The following is a 17,233-nucleotide window of genomic DNA, read 5'->3' on the forward strand; positions in this document are numbered from 1 at the left end:
TGAAGTGCTATGGTGCAATCTCGGCTCACTGCAACCTCTGCCTCCCAGGTTCAAGTGATTCTTCTGCCTCAGCCTCCCGAGTAGTTGTGGTTACAGGTGTCCACCACCATCCCCGGCTAACTTTTGTATTTTTAGTAGAGACCGCATTAGAGATAGATAAAAATAGAGATCTATTTTTAGTAGATTACAGGCGTGAGCCACCATGCCCAGCTACCACATTTTCTTCATCCACTCATCAGTTGATAGGTACTTAGGTTGGTTCCATATCTTTGCAGTTGTGAATTGTGCTGTGATAAACCTAGGCATGCAGGTGTCTTTTTGATACAATGACTTCTTTTCTTTTGGGTAGACACCCAGTAGTGAGATTGCTGGAAGGAGTGGTAGATCTATTTTTAGTTCTTTAAGAAGGTGGAACAATTGTTGTTAACCCTAGAGGTCATAGACCCATTTGAGAAGCTAGTGAAAACTAAGGACCATTTCTATAGAAAAATGTATACCACACCATACATCTGTGAGGGGGCTCACAGATCCCCAGGAACTTATGAAGGGACTTCAGGTGAAGAGCCCTGGTGAACTTGTCCCAGCAGCACTAATTAAGCCCAAGGACTAGACACTAGATCCACCCATAGGTTGGCACAGGGCAGAGGACCTGATCCAGGAGCTGTCAGAGGATGCTCAGTTTGACTGGTAAAGACACTACCCAGCCAGTACCTACTATGCAACATCCTCCTGCCTCCATTCAGCCAACATTGGCCAGGGGGCTAGTGATGGGCAGCAACAATGAAAATCAGTGGGTATCCTGACTTGTAGGCAGAATATGGGGGTAGATTAAACCAGCATAGATGAGTTGATCCTAAGAGGAAAAAATAGCTCTTATTTATTTATTTATTTATTTTATTTTATTTTTTTTGAGATGGAGTCTCGCTCTGTTGCCCAGGCTGGAGTACAGTGGCATGATCTCCACTCACTGCAAGCTCCGCCTCCCGGGTTCACGCCATTCTCCTGCCTCAGCCTCCCGTGTAGCTTGGACTACGGGAGCCCACCACCACACCCGGCTAATTTTTTGTATTTTTAGTAGAGACGGGGTTTCAGAGTGTTAGCCAGGATGGTCTCAATCTCCTGACCTCGTGATCCGACCGTCTCGGCCTCCCAAAGTGCTGGGATTACAGGTGTGAGCCACCGTGCCTGGCCTATTTTTTTTATTTATTTACTCACTTACTTTTGGAGATGGGGTTTCACCATGTTGTTCAGGCTGGTTTCAAACTCTTGGGCTCAAGGCATCCTCTCCTTGGCCTCCCACAATGGTCACACCTAAAATCTCCCACACAGGGATTATAGATGTGAGTCACCATGCCCGCCATTTATTGAATACTTATTACATGCCAATTACTGTGCTAAGTGACTTACGTTAATTTTTTCATTTAACCTTATTTAAAAAATTTATTTATGTTTTATATTTTTTAAGAGGTTAGAGTGCAGTGGCATGATCATAGCTCACTGCAGCCTTGAACTTCTGGGCTCAAGCAGTCCTCCCACCTCACCTCCCAAGTAGCTAGGACTACAGGCGTGTGCCAGTGCACCCAGCTAATTTTTTAAACATTTCTGTAGAGATGAAGTCTTGCTTTGATACTCAGACTGGTCTTGAACTCCTGGGCTCAAGTGATCCTCCTGCCTCAGTCTCCCCAAGCACTGGGATTACAGGTATGAGCCATCATGTCCCTTCTAACTCTATTTCATAGATGAGGAAATAGAGGCTTAGGGCAGTCAAGTAACTTGCCAGGGTCCCTCAGCTAGGAAATGGAGGCTCTAGGATTCAAATCTGTCTTTTAAGAATACAAATAAGGAGGCCAGGGGCGGTGGCTCACACCTGTAATCCCAGCACTTTGGGAGGCAGAGGCGGGTGGATCACTTGAGGTCAGGAGTTTGAGACCAGCCTGGCCAACATGGTGAAATCTTCTCTCTACTAAAAATACAAAAAAAATAGCTTGGTCTGGTGGTGGGCGCCTGTAATCCCAGCTACTCAGGAGGCTGAGGCCGAGAATCGCTTGAACCTGGGAGGCAGAGGTTGCAGTGAGCCGAGATCGCACCATTGCACTCCAGCCTGGGTGATAAGAGCAAAACTCCATCTCAGAAAAACAAACAAACAAAAACAAACAAACAAACAAAAAAACAAATAGGGAATGTCAGAGAGGGCTGAGAGAAGTGTCTGGAGCCCAGCTGCAAGTTTGAATTCACTGGAGCAGGGTCCCAAGGAGGGTGACTGGGGATTTAGAGAGATACTAGAACAGGAGCTTGGGGCCAGAAGCCAAGCAGTAGCTCCATTATTCTGGGGTTGGATGGGGAAGGTGCATGGATTGGTTTGAGATGGAGCATGGGCAGTGATGTCCTTTGTGGGCTCAGAGCTTGAATCGAGGCTTGGCCAGGCAGTACCTTGTCGGCAGGCTGCTGGGATGGAGTCCAGCTTTTTCCTCTCCTCTCCTCCTTCTTCTTTTTCTTCTTCCTTCCTCCTTTTTCTTTTTCTTTTTCTTTTCTTTTTCTTTTTCTTTTCTTTTCTTTTCTTTTTCCTTCTTTCTTTTTCTTTTTCTTTTTCTTTCTTTTCTTTTTCTTTTTCTTCTTCCTTCCTTCCTTCTTCCTTCTTCCTTCTTCTTCCTTCCTTCTTTTTCCTTCTTCTTTGATCTGACCGATGATGATGAGGGTGCTTGCTGAAAGGTTTCAGTCCCAGGTTCATTGAGAAAGATTTAGAGACCCAGGTGCGGTTGAGAGGGAAGGGGAAGAGGTTACAGAATCCACACCCAAACATGTACAAAATTAATTTACATAACAACTCTCACCTGCAGGGATGATGCAGCTCTGCACAGCCCCCCAGGGTTGGGGCACATTACAGACACAGTACGTGGGAGCCAGCCAGTGTAGGCCCCAGGTGTAGGTGAGAGTGAGGAGGGCATCAGGCCGGAGGAGAGGGCGGAGGAGGAGGAGGCAGTTGACGGCCCAGCGCGAGCTCAGCAACTCCCTTCTAATCATGCCTAACCATCATGGTGTGGGCACAGCAGGGCTGGCTGCCCAGCTCCCTGTGGCTCAGGTGGTACGTGCGGAAGTCCTGCTTCTCCATGTGGTTCACAGCTGCCATCAGTGGGCACAGGATGAGTTTGCTATGGCCCTGAGCTTCTCACGTTTTCTCCTCAGTAGAGGAAGGGCTGGCTCACACGAGGTTGAGGAAGGAGTTGCACTCCAAGACAGAGCACCAGGCCCAACCAGGCTCAAGCGCTAGGAGGGCCAGGCCTGCTGTTCTTTGCTATTGAGGCCTCAGCATCCAGAGAAGCACCTGGCGTACTGCATATGCTTAGTACATGCTTATGAATGAATATTGAATGCCAAGGCTGAGCTCATCCCTCCACAACTTCCTTGATAAAAACCTAGGGATACTTTCTCAAGTAGCTCCCCAGAGCCCAGAAAGTCCAGGTATGCCATTTTTAGTCTGTGTGGACTCTGAAAAGCCCATTCTCCTGTAAGCCAAAAGAACAGCTGAGTCATCCGTTTCTCAATGGACAGAAGAGTCTCTGCCAAATGTGTAGGAGGAGAAGATTCTGAGCCACACTTAGTCTTCTCTGCAGTCTCTCTACAAATAACAACAACAATAACACATGCCTCTGTGCTTTTCAGATTACAAAGGGCTTTGGTATACTCATGGTCTAATGGAGCCTCATAACTATGTGTGTGTGTTGAGAGGGGGAAGGCTAAAACTGGGGGTGGGGAAAAGGCAGGAAACAGATAGCTTATTTTTTACAGATAAGGAAGATGAATGTAGAGAGGATTTGGAGACTTTTTCAAGGCCATCTAACTAGTAAAAGGTGGGGCAAGGATGTGAATCTAGACCTTTTGGCTCTTTGTACAAAGGGGAATTAAACATGGCCCTGAAGGTAAGAGGTTCGAGAAATGGCCACAAACCTGGCCACAAAATTTATAGTGGTGACAATAAGGAACTGAATAGAAGCAGGAGCTGCCCCGGGGTTGGAGTAGACTATTAATGAGAAACACAGGGAAATCCTACCTATTTTGGTGTCAGCCTGGCACAGTGGGGCAAGGGACCAGATAATGTGACTCTTGCCTCGTAAACGGATCTTGGGAAAGATCTTCCACCTGCCATGCATTGTATACCCCTCCCTGGTCCTATCCGCTAGGGAGCATGGCATTTGGGCAAATCAAAGAGTGGACACTCAGGTCTCCCAACATCTGTGCTGGATAGGTAGTCTGTTCAAATTAAAACAGTAGGCAAATAGGAAGATATTCTTTTATTTGTTGAGAGCTTGCTAGGAAACATAAGTAAGTCCCAGCACTCAAAACATCTTGCTGTCCAGTATTGGTAGAAGAGGTGGAGGTAAGTAAATAAGTAATTACAGAACCTTTGCTTTTGGCAAAGTGACTGGTATGGGACTTGCTCTCCCACAGGAAACAACAAAACATTTTGAACAAATATTTGAAGAACTCCTTTTAGACACGGAGAGCAGAATTATAATCCCTGAAGGAAGAGGGAACACATGAAGTGAACCCTATATCTGCCCAGCTTTCTGCATTGGGACATTTTCTGGATTGCACTGCAATCCAGAAGCCCGAGAAGTACATGTTGGTCTCATTGGGCAGAAGAGGCATAGATTAGAATTCAGGGCTGCTGAGGAAGATGTAATTTGCAAGGAAGGCTTTTAGAGAGGAAGGAACTGAACACAGAGGTGCCCCCAGAAATTTGCATGGGTGTTCTGCATGGTCTTTGGATGAAGGATGGGCTGATATACACAGGGTGAGACTCCTTCAGGTTTTTCAGAGAGCAGCTGAGAGCTGAACAGGTCACTAAAGGCTGTACATGGCTTGGAGATGTTTAAGTTTTGGCTTGGCCAGAGAGAATAAATCTCGTTGAGCAACTTGGGTACTTAGATTATACTCCAGAAAATCCATGCTTTAGGAGGAAGGGCCATGTTCAATAGTAAAAAACCACTGCTTGAAGGTATACAAGAAGCAAATAAGCATATGAAAGATGCTCTACATCATATGTCATCAGAGAAATACGAAGTAAAGCAATAATAAAATACTACTACACACCTGTTAGAATGGCCAAAATCCAGAGCACTGGTGTCCACACAAAAATCTGCACATAGTGTTTATAGCAGCTTTATTCATAATTGCCCAAACTTGGAAGCAACCAAGATGTCCTTTAGTAGGTGAATAGATACACTGTAATACTCCAGACAATGGGATATTATTCAGTGCTAAAAAGAAATGAGCTATCGAGCCATGAAAAGACAGAGAAGAACCTTAACTACATATTACTAAGTGAAAGAAGCCAGCCTGAAAGGACTATACACTATATGATTCCAACTATATGCCAATCTGGAAAAGGAAAACCATGGAGACGGTAGAAAGATCAGTCGTTTCCAGGGATTGGAGGGAAGGAGGGATAAATATTTAGAGCACAGAGACGTTTTAGGGCGGTGAAACGATTCTAGGGGAGTATAATACTATAATGGTAGATACGTGTATTTATAAATTTGTCCAGCTGGGTGCGGTGGCTCATGTCAATAATCCCAGCACTTTGGGAGGCCAAGGTGGGCAGATCACCTGAGGTCAGGAGTTTGAGACTATCCTGGCCAACGAGGTGCAACCCTGTCTCTACTAAAAATACAAAAATTAGCTGGGCGTGGCAGCTGGTGCCTGTAATCCTACTTGGGAGGCTGAGGCAGGATGATTGCTTGAACCCGGGAGGCAGAGGTTGCAGTGAGCTGAGATCACGCCACTGCACTCCAATCTGGGCGACAGAGCGAGACTCTGTCTCAAAAAAAAAAAAAACGAAAAAAACTGTCCAAACCCATAAAATATATAACATCAAGAGTGAACTTCATGTAAACTGTGAACGTTGGGTGATAATGATGTGTCAATGTAGGTTCATCAGTTGCAGCAAATGTATCATTCTGGTGGGGGATGGATAATGGGGGTTGCTCTCCATGTGTGGGGCAGGGGGGTGTATGGGAACTCTGTACTTTCCACTAAATTTTGCTGTGAATCTAAAGCTGCTCTGAAAAAAAAAGTATATTAAAAGTTAGAGTTAACTTGAAATTACATTTGATGAAAGAAATAGGTTCTGGATCCACACATTTTCTATGTAAGAATATTCTTTTGGCCAAAATTATAATTTAGAAACAAAAACAACAACGATAACAATAACAAGAAACTACACTTTAAGACCAAGGATAAAATTTAAAAAGGCCGTTTCCGATGAAGAATAAAACTCAGCCTGACTAGATCAAGACAATCTGGTACTAATTTAACAGATCACTTATTTATTCATTTATTTTTAGAGACAGGGTCCCACTCTGTCACCCAGGCCGGAGTGCAGTGCCGTGATCATAGCTCATTGCAACCTCAACCTCCTGGGCTCAGACGATTCTTCTTCCTCAGTCTCCCAAGCTGCTAGGATTGCAGGCATAAGCCACCATGCTTATCCTAACCGCTTAATAGAACAAAACTCAATAGTCTTCAAGAAAAGACAACGTAAACTCAAAATCAGTAGTCCACAATGTTTCACTGTAAAACCTAACATTACTAGACATGTCAGGAAGAAGGAAAAGGGGCAGAATTTTTTTTGTTACTTTTTTTTAAAGAGATGGCATCTTGCTATGCTGTTCAGGCTGTTTAAGAGATGGGGTCTTGCTATGTTGTTCAAACTCCTGGCCTCAAGTGATCCTCCCACTTCAGCCTCCTGAGTCACTGGGATTATAGGTACATAGGGACCCATAATTTTTCCTGAAAAAGGAAATCAAGAGAAACAAACCTGAGATGAACTAGAATTAGCAAACTAGAATTTTAAAACAACTGCTGTAAACATGCTTACGGACTTAAAGGAAAATATAGGCATAATGGTTGAGGAGATGAGGGAGTATCAGCAGATAAATTGCCAGTATAGAAGAGAACTAATGGAAATTCTAGAACTTACAAGTATAATGTCTGAAATGAAAATTCTCCTGGATAGGCATCACAGAATAGTAGAGACTGCAAAAGAAAGGATTGAGAAACTTAAGAGATATCAATAGACTATTTAATCTGAAAGACAGAAAAAATAATTTAAAAAAGACCTAAACCTCAGTGGTTTGTGGAATAATATCAGATAGTCTAAAATATGTGTAATTGGAATTTCAGCAGGTAAGGAGAGAGAAAATGTGTAGAAAATAGTATTTTGAGAAATAATGGCTAAAAATTTCCTACATGTGGGGAAAAGTAAACCACTTATATATCCATAAATCACACCAAACTGTAAGCTAGTTAAGTACAAAGAAAATAGCACCTAATCACCTTTTAGTTAAGCTGCTGAAAAATCAAAGATAAAGAAAGAGCTGGGCATGGTGGTGCATGCCTGTAATCCCAGCACTTTGGGAGGCCAAGGCGGGTGGGTCACTTGAGGTCAGGAGTTTGAAACCAGCCTGGCCAACATGGCGAAACCCCATCTCTACTAAAAATACAAAAATTAGCTGGGCGTGGCAGTGGGTGCCTGTAATCCCGACTACTTAGGAGGTTGAGGCAGGAGAATTGCTTGAACCTGGGAGGCAGAGGTTGAAGTGAGCTGAGATTGCGCTACTGTACTCCAGCCTGGGTGACAAAGCAAGACTGCATCTCAAAAAAAAAAAAAAAAAAAAAAAAGTTAAAAAACTTAAAAATTACTAGAGAAAGCTAGGCATAGTGTCTCACGCCTATAATCCCAGAACTTAGGAGGCCAAGGCAGGAGGATCTCTTGAGGCCAGGAGTTTGAGACAAGCCTGGGCAACATAAGAAGACTCTGTCTCTACAAAGAATTTAAAAATTATCTGGATGTGGTGGTGTGTGCCTATAATCCAAGATACTCAGGAGGCTGGAGTGGGAGGATTGCTTGAGCCCAGAAGTTCAAGGCTACAATCAGCTATGATCATGTCACTGCACTCTAGCCTGGGCAACAGAGCAAGATCCTGTCTCAAAAATGAAATGAAACGAAATAAAATAAAATAAAATAAAATAAAATAAAATAAAATAAATTGGGGCCATATCACCTGGAGAGCATAAATCTTAGAAAGGATTTGGAAACTGTCTCCAAATAGATGGAGGATATCTAGACGATGTTGAATAGAATAGCTAGAGAAAAACCTGGGACAATTTGAGCAGCAAAATGATGATAGTACTGGATTATTAGTCCTGCAATAAAATAAATATGCATGAGTTTATACTGACATAAATAAACAAATTTTAAAGTGGAAGAGAAGGAACAGCTCTTCTTTACTGTTGAATGTTAATTAATAACTACATGAGAAAAAAGAAAATAGAAAATCACTATGAATCAAATGCCACAGTAAGAATGGTTGCAGTTAAGAATCATCAATGGATGATAAAATTAGTGGGTGAAATTATGAAACCATTATGATATTTGCATAAAATTAAAGTATCCTCCCATTAAATATGTATTGATTACAAAGAGAAAAATGGTAGCTTTTTTTGGGTATTTTTTTACTTTTATTATCCATCTGCTAAGGCCCTGTCATTCACAGAAATGGCAGCTTTATAGTGAATAAACCTGGCAGACACCACCTTAACCATGTGATCAAAGTAATAAGTCATATCAACATCATATACTCCTTGATATGATGTACTCAGAAGGCACAGCATCATTTTCACAGTATTCTTGTCCAAAATGAGAAAACAGCAGACAAGTCCCAAATAAACATAATACTACAAAAAACTGGCCTAGACTTTTCTTTTCTTTTTTTTTTTCTTTTTGAGATGGAGTCTTCCTTTGTTACCCAGGCTGGAGTGCAGTGGTGCAATCTCGGCTCACAGCAACCTCTGCCTCCCAGGATCAAGTGATTCTCCTGCCTCAGCCTCCCAAGTATTTGGGACTAGAGGCACGTACCACCATGCCCAGCTAATTTGTGTGAGTGTGTGTGTGTGTGTGTATGTGTGTGTGTGTGTGTGTGTGACGGAGTCTTGCTCTGTCGCTGAGGCTGGAGTGCAGTGGCGTTATCTTGGCTCACTGCAACTCCTCCTCCCAGGTTCAAGCGATTCTCCTGTCTCAGCCTCCCGAGTAGCTGGGATTACAAGTGCCCACCATGATGCCTGGCTAATTTTTTGTATTTTTGGTAGAGATAGGGTTTCACCATGTTGGCCAGGCTGGCCTCAAACTCCTGACTTCAGGTGATTTACCCCTCTTGGCCTCCCAAAGTGCTGGGATTATAGGTGTGAGCCATCACACCTGACCCTTTTTTTGTATTTTTAGTAGGGATGGGGTTTCGCCATCTTGGCAAGGCTGGTGTTAAACTCCTGACCTCAAGTAATCCACCTGCCTTGGCCTCCCAAATTGCTGGGATTATAGGTGTTAGCTACCGCACCTGGCTGGCCTAGACTTTTCAAAAGTGTCAAAGTGATGAATGAGAAAGACTGAGAAAATGTCACAGATTGAGGCCAACTAAGGAGACATGATGACTAAATTCAATGGATTAGACCCTGGACCAGAACAAGAACGTTAGTGGGAAAAATGGTAAAATTCATATTCTGTAGCTAGATTAATAGTATTATATCAATGTTAATTTCCCATGTTTGATAATTATGATGTAGAAATATAAGATGTGAACATTAGGGGAAGCTGGGTGAAGGACATAAGAAAACTCTCTTTAGTATTTTGTAACTCTTCTGTAAGTATTAATGATTTCAAAATAAAAAGTTAGGGAAAAAATCCAGGGGGAGAAGACAGAGAAACAAGAATATAAAAGATGGCAGACTTCTCACCAGAGATGATGGAGACAGCAAACAGCAGACCATCTTTAATGTACGTGAAGAGACAAGTCTCAATCAATTTAGAAGTTTATTTTGCCAAGGTTAAGCACATGCCCATGACACAGCCTCAGGAGGTCCTGAAGACACATGCCCAAGGTGGTTGGGCTACAGGTTGGTTTTATACATTTTAGGGAGACAAAAAATATCAATCAATACATGTACATTGAACATTGGTTCAGTCCAGAAAGGCGGGACATCTGACACAGGGACATCCAGGTCAGAGACAGATTCAAAGATTTTTTGATTGGCAATTGGTTGTAAGAGTTATTATCTAAAGACCTAGAATCAATAGAAAGGAATGTCTGAGTTAGGATAAAGGACTGTGGAGACCAAAGTTTTAGCATGCAGATGAAGCCAAAGGCTTCAGAGAGACTAGATTGTTAATGTTTCTTGTCAGACTTAGAGAGTCTATTCTATCAGCCTTAAGGTCTTTGTGCTGATGCTAATGCTGGTCAGCTGTGAGGCATATTCAACGCCCCCTTCAAACCTTCCCCAAACCCGCTTCACATCATGGCCTGAATTAGCTTTTCAGATTAACTTTGAAATGCCTTTGGCTGAGAGGAAGGGTCAGTTCAGACAGTTGTGGAGGGGGCTTAGAATTTTATTTTTAGTTTACAGATTCTTACAATTTACATAGAATTGTTCAATATTAATTCAACATAGGAGATTGTATGATAAGTTAAGGAGGAATAGTGTAATACCTAGAGCGCGTGCGCACACACACACACATATCCTATAACTAGGAAGCCAGTAGAGAAAAAAAAAAATTATCCCTAAAGAAAGCAGAAAAAGAGAAACAGAGAAACCAGCCAAAAAGACGGAATGAATAACAAGATAGTAAATGTAAACACAACCATCAATTACTATACTAAATGTGAATGGACTACCTCCTTTGCCTTCCTTGGGGCTGGGAGTGCAGAATGGACTCACTTGCACAATTGCATCATGTTTGCTAGGGCTTGGGCTTGGGTTGTGGACTTAGCATATTTGCTGAGGTTGTTGCCCATCCCAAGTGGTTGGTGCCAGTAGGGATAGGCTGAGGAGACACCTAAGTGGCTGGAGATTGGTTTTATATATATGGGAATGGAGCAGATAAGTAAATATTTTAGGCAGAGATGTAACCAGGCCATGTGACCTGAACTTTGCTCCAGGGCGTTGAAATTGCTGTTAAAACACTTCTGGCCTAAAAGCCCTCTGAAGCCAGGGGAGGTAGATGGAGCTTCAACCTGAAAGCCCAGGTCAGAGGGCCCAACTACCCTTTCCAGAGCTGGCTCTTCCCCTTGCAAATTGCTAGTGACGCTTCTGCTGATGTGTGTTACTGTTAAGGTGTATCCTAGTGTTTGGGAGGGTGGGGCAGGAGGTGGAGGATTGTCAGAAAAAAATTACATGGAAAAGAGGGCATCGGAGATGTTTTGAAAGATAAGTGGAATTTTCCAAGTGGAAAAAGGAAGGAAAATCAGTCAGACAGGAAGACATGGAGCATTTCGGAATGCCATGTGTCTTCTTGGACTAGGGTGTGAGATGGGCTGGAGAGATGGGTCAGGGCCAGTTGTCTGGCATCTTGTGTGTCGCAGAAGAGGGTGGGGACTCTGCATAGGGAAGCCAAGGGCCACTCTGAGAGCCCTAAAAGGGAACTGATGCCTCAGGCCTTGTTTTTTTATCACCATCAGGGCTACCCAATGAGGAGGGCTGCACTACCCCGGCTACTTCCTGGTGGCCTCTTGCTCATAGCCATAGTATTTTGCCTCTCTGAGCTTCCAGAGGTTTTAAGTCTGGGGAAGATCCAGGGACTCAAAGAAAGATTGGGATGGGAGTTAAGGGGCCACAGTTTGGGGGAGTCAGACAGGAGGCCTTTGAGGAAAATAGATAAAGTCCCAAAGCCTGTTAGTGTGAATTTGGAGGCAATATGCTGACTGTGTTCTGAAACGTTTTCAGACACCGGCTAGGTGCAACCAAGTGTTTGTGGGGTGAGGCTCTTCATGGACTCATCACTGCTTACACAAGCTTGGGATGTGGTCTTGCCCTCAACAGGTAGGTAGTCTACCGGAAAACCAAACTAAGGCAGGAAAAAAATTAGTTAATAATAAAAGACTGAATCGGCTCAGAGAAGGCATTCAACAGATGTTTGTCAATCAAATTAATTAAAGTGTGAATGAATGAAACTCGAGGCAGTGGGTGAATGTGTCCCAAGAATCCACATGAAACAGGGTATCCCGGGAGGCGGGACTGGAAGGGTCCAGAGAGGGGTCACAAGCTCCTGGCCTTTCTGAGCTTCCAAGTGCCCAGTCGCGGACCCCCGGGACCAGGATGCGCTGACAACCTGGCTGGCAGGCGGGTCCTCGTGGGCGAGGCGAGGGAGGCGGCAGGAGAGTAGCAGCAGTTTCCCACCGCTCCCTCTCAGGCACAGGGTCCAGAGAAGCCCGAGGGGAGGAAGCGCAAGTCCGTGGCCCGCCCCGTTGCGTCCCACCCACCGCGTCCCCTCCCCTCCTGCTGCGGGAAAAGCGGCCGCGGGCGGCGGCGCCCACTGTGGGGCGGGCGGAGCTCGGCGGGAGGCGGACGAGATGCGAGCGCAGCCGGGGCCCCGGCCGCTCTGGGCAACTGTGCTGGCGCTGGGGGCGCTGGCGGGCGTTGGCGTCGGAGGTGAGTGAGGCTCCGGCTTGGCAGCGACGCAGCTGCCCCAGGATCCGCGCCGCGGTCAAGTTGCGTACTTGGAGCCGGGAAACCCGGAGGGCTGGTTCAGCGCGTCTGCGCTGGGAATGCGCGGGTCCTGGCTGGGGCCGTCGGAGCCGGGAGCTGGGGACCTTCCTGGCCTGGCGGTGGCGAGGCTGAGAGGTGCCTGGGGGCGGGTCCTCCGGGACGCCGAAGCCATCAGCCAGGCTGAGAGCCTTCCCGGCCGCCGCGGCGCTCACGGTGCGGTGGGCTCATCTCTGAGTCCCGCGATCAGCCCGGGCTGCGCGCGTCGTTGGTGGTCCCGGTCGGGCCAAGGACTACTGGCCCAGGAGCCAAGGCGAGGTGGGGCTTCCGGGGGTTGTTCCCAGGCCTTGGCAGAGGGATGCCGCCCTAGCTTCCTGGGTGAGAGCGAGCGAGCGCGCGCGCGGGTTAGCCAGTTTCCCCACGTTTCCAATTTCTCCTGCTAGGCTTTCTCCGGGAAAAGGTTTTTTCTTTTTCTTTTTCTGTTTTTTCTTTTTTCCTTCAACTTGGCTTCCTGCGGGATTGTTTTGGAGCAGGATGAGGGCTTTGCCTCCTCCAGTGTCCCCGGGTGGCAGCGGTGCCTCTACTCCCGGGGCAGACCCAGCACCCGAAAAATCTCTAGTGTATTCGGGGAGCCATGAAAAGGCTCCCTTGGGCCGGTGAGATCCTTGGCTTTGTCTCTGGCTGCTGCGCACACCGTCAGCCGTCAAGGCAATCGGCATTCGGCTTCTTTGGTGCTGGGGACACAGGTGGAGGGATGGAGCTGGCATATCCCGGGGTTGCTGACCGTGGTCCTCTCGGAGTCCTTGAAGATTTTGCCTGGGGTGGGGAGAAACTCTGGCTCCTGGTCTGCTGGGGCCGCCTCTGCCTCAGAGGATGACACAAAAGTGCATATAAGTATTTTTAATAAAAACTGTAGTACTCGTAAAACAACCTAACCCTGCAGAAGAGATTTGTTATTTTATTTTATTTATTTATTTATTGAGACTGAGCCTCCCTCTGTTGCCCAGGCTGGAGTGCAGTGGTGGGTTCTCGGCTCACTGCAACTTCTGCCTCCTGGGTTTAAGCGATTCTCCTGACTCTGCCTCCCGAGTAGCTGGGATTACAGGCGCCTGCCACCACGCCGGGTAATTTTTGTATTTTTAGTAGAGACAGGGTTTCACCATGTTGGCCAAGCTGGTCTCGAACTCCTGGCCTCAAGTGATCCACTCACCTCGGCCTCTCAAAGTGCTGGGAATACAGGCGTGAGCCACCGCACCTGGCCAGGATTTATTTTAAAAAGGGAAGCTTTGTTGATAAGTTCACTTCAAAGATAAACTTTTCGAAAATACTTTAGTGATTCCCTTCAAGACTCTTCTGTGTATGTATAGACGTGTAATTCATCCTGGACAGGGCAAGGATATCTTTTTTTTTTTTTTTTTTTTTGAGATGGACTCTCGCTAGAGAGACGGAGTTTCTCCATGTTGGCCAGGATGATCTCGATTTCTTGACCTTGTGATCCACCTGCCTCGGCCTCCCAAAGTGCTGGGATTACAGGCGGGAGCCACTGCGCCTGGCCAAGGATATCTTGAAGGAGGGATTACAGTTGATGCGAGGGGAATATTGCAGTGGTTATTGCTGAATTTCCTATGTGACAGGGACTAAAACAGATCAGCTGATAGTGTTCGAGTGCAGTGAGCAGTCTGATGACTATGACACAGAAATAGGAATCTCCAGCATTCTGCCCTCGGACGTGTGGAGCCTTGGATCAGATGCAGGGAATGGAGAAATCTACCATGGCAACTCAGTCAAAAAAAAAAAAAAAAAAAAAAGATATGCTTTCCCTGTCCAGGATGAGATGCTTGCCTCCATGCACTTACAACAATTTTTGCTGTCATTAAAAAATTTTCACATTCACAGTATTCCAAATTCACTTTGGAGTGTATTGGATTCCGCTGCATTGACATACCTATGTTTGCGTTGAAAGATCCTTTAAGATATCTGGTCAGGCACGGTGGCTTATGCCTGTTATCCCAGCACTTTGGGAAGTGGAGGTAGGAGGATTGCTTGAGCCCAGGAGTTCGAGACCAGCTTGGGCAACATAGTGAGACCTAATCTCTACTAAAAATTAAAAAAAAAAATCCTTAGGTGATCTGTTCACAGATTAATCTTGTGATTGGGACGATTCGAGAAGTGGTGATGGGTTGGGCTGGGCTAGCCCCGCACTCTCTGAGAAGCAGCATACAGTAGTGTTTAAGGGCAGGGGCTCTAAAGTCAGACTTCCAGAGTAATACCCCGCCCCCAACTCTGCAAAGTAGTTTCTCCTATATTTATATCTGCCATCCCAGTGTTGGTGGCAGGGTCATCAGATCCCTGGGGAAGCAGATGGTGGGATGAGAGTAGGACATTGGGACTCCAAGTGTCGAAGGGGCACAGAAAGAGCTGAGTGGGTGTGGGAGTGGCACAGAGAGGTTGTCCCAGGGTAGTAGAGTCTGCTTTGGGGAGAACAGAGGTTGATTGAGGATAGCATCAAGATTTTTATTTTATGTACGAAGGTGATCTTTTTAGCTTCACCCAGGAAGTATGGGTTTTGTGTCTTCCTCGTGTTTAGGTTTTTATTCTGACCTAATTAGGTCTAAGCTGGGGTGTTTATTTCTCTTTTGGAGTTTATATCCTAGAAACTCTCCAGTTGAGGCCCTCTGCAGGAATCCTCAGGTCCTGGAGAAACACAGGAGGAAGGCTTGTTGGCTTCGGAAAGAGAGAGCTATGGTTTAAAACCAGTAAGATGTGGGTTTGATTCTTGACTTTGTCTCCTGTAGGCTCTGTGGCCTTAAATAAGTTACCTAATCTCTTGAGTCCTCAGTTTCCTCATTTGTAAGGTGGAGGAAACAATGCCTATGATTATGCTGATTAAATGAAACAGAGGCACAAAATAAGTATTTAATAAATGACAACTACTATTGTCATTATTCTTCCTATCCATGCTATCTACCATGTATTGGAGGCAAAAGCTGTTACCGCTTCATGCATAAGCACTATGCAGGCTTTCAGAATGAAACTGATGGGGTCCCTTTCCCTACACATATGTGAGAGGGGGTCCCTCTTATTTCAACTTATTCCTCATTGCCGACTTGGCGTATCTCAGCTACTCTAACCCGGCAAGAATCCACAGAAGCAGCCAAGGAGGAAAAAAGCTTATACATTTGCTTTACCCATGAGAAAACCTCAAGCCCCGTATCTGAAAAAAGGGGAAGATAAAAGGATCTATAAGATTTCAAGTTCCATGAGGAGAGGGACATGTCTATTTTGTTCAATACTCTATGCCCACTGCCTGGCACATAGGCAGCAAAATGAATATCTATGGAATGCTATGAAAAGGCATCTATAGATGATGTGCCTCTCTTTAAGAAACCCAATGTTTGAATATTTGCACTCATTCATATAAGATCCTCAAGTGGTCTGTTTGGATAATCTGGAGGGTATTAAAACATAGCCAAGATTTTGAATTCTTTGGGCATTTGGGCTGCTGCACTGTTGCACCATTTAGACCTGTGATCTGAGAGTGTGAAAAACTCAAGGGATCCTCTGTAAAGTGTCTGTGTTTTTTTTTTTTTCTTCCTGGGAGGAGCCAGTAGAAGGGCAACATTCTCCTTTCTCCCCCTTAGACGTGTGGGTGTGAGGGCAAAGGTGAGGAGTGACAGAGGTCTCCTGGGAAGACCATAAGATGGGGTAAGCACACCACAGTGAGGAGGGGGAGTCTGGCTATGACTCTAGAATTTTCTGATAGAAATTTCTCCTCTAAAGCTTCCCACCCTACTTGGGATCTCTGGTTATCATCCCCTCCCAGTCCCAAGAACCCTTCTTCCCTTGTTGGCAGAAATCTCCAGGAAGCATGCCCACAGGAACCACAACTCATGAATCAGCAGACAGATAATTAACCAAGGGAGTGACTGAGCAGCTTCAGGGATGAACCGCGTGGTTTTACCCAGCCCTCTCTGCTGCCCACAGAGTGGGCCTGCTGCTCCACCCCATCACCTCTGCTCCCTCTTCCTGAACCTTGGCCCTTCCTGAGTGGGATCTTCATTGTGCCTGATGGAGCTCAGGCCACTAGTGGAAATGAAGGTGGGAGCAGGGAAATGACTCTGTTTAGGGGAACTGCCTATTCCCCGTGTGGGAACTGCTGGCATTTATTGAAACGTGAAACTCTCCAGCAAAAAAGTGATAGCATCTGCCTTTCTGTCCATGCACACAGTCTCACTAGAAACACTCTTTTTTTTTTTTTTTTTTTTTGTTAGGTAATTCAGGTATAATTTTATGTGCAGTAAAATTCACCCTTTTTAGTACGTACAGTTCTATGAATTTTGACAAATGCATACAGTCAAGTAACCATTGCCATTATCAAGATACAGAATATTTCCATCATCCCCCAAAGTTCCCCCAAGCTCTTTTTTTTTTCTTCTTTTTCTTTATAGAGGCAGGGTCTCACCATGTTGCCCAGGCTGGTCTCAAACTTTTGAGCTCAGGCAATCTGCCCACCTCGGCCTCCCAAACTGTTGGGATTACAGGCATGAGCTACTGTGCCAGGTACCCCCCAGCTCTTTTGTAATTGATACCCTACCCTCAACCCTCATCCGTTGCAACCACTGATCGGTTTCCTGTCCCTGCAGTTCTGTTTTGCAAAATGTCATATAAATGAAATCATGTGGTGTATAGACTTTCAGTCTGG

The 17,233-nt window shown here is 45.4% G+C and overlaps 1 protein-coding gene across 1 annotated transcript in view; it reads left to right on the plus strand.

The window, feature by feature from the left end:
* Window positions 1–12,348: 12,348 nt before the first annotated feature.
* Window positions 12,349–17,233, plus strand: part of ITGB3 (integrin subunit beta 3) — a 56,655-nt gene continuing 51,770 nt past the window's right edge. The window contains exon 1 of the mRNA XM_003913246.5: window positions 12,349–12,477. Within this exon, the coding sequence (XP_003913295.1) occupies window positions 12,399–12,477 (79 nt within the window). The 5' untranslated portion in view covers window positions 12,349–12,398. The remainder of the gene's footprint in view (window positions 12,478–17,233) is intronic.

Source organism: Papio anubis, chromosome 17, assembly GCF_008728515.1.
Source record: "Papio anubis isolate 15944 chromosome 17, Panubis1.0, whole genome shotgun sequence".
Classification (NCBI taxonomy): Eukaryota; Metazoa; Chordata; class Mammalia; order Primates; family Cercopithecidae; genus Papio; species Papio anubis.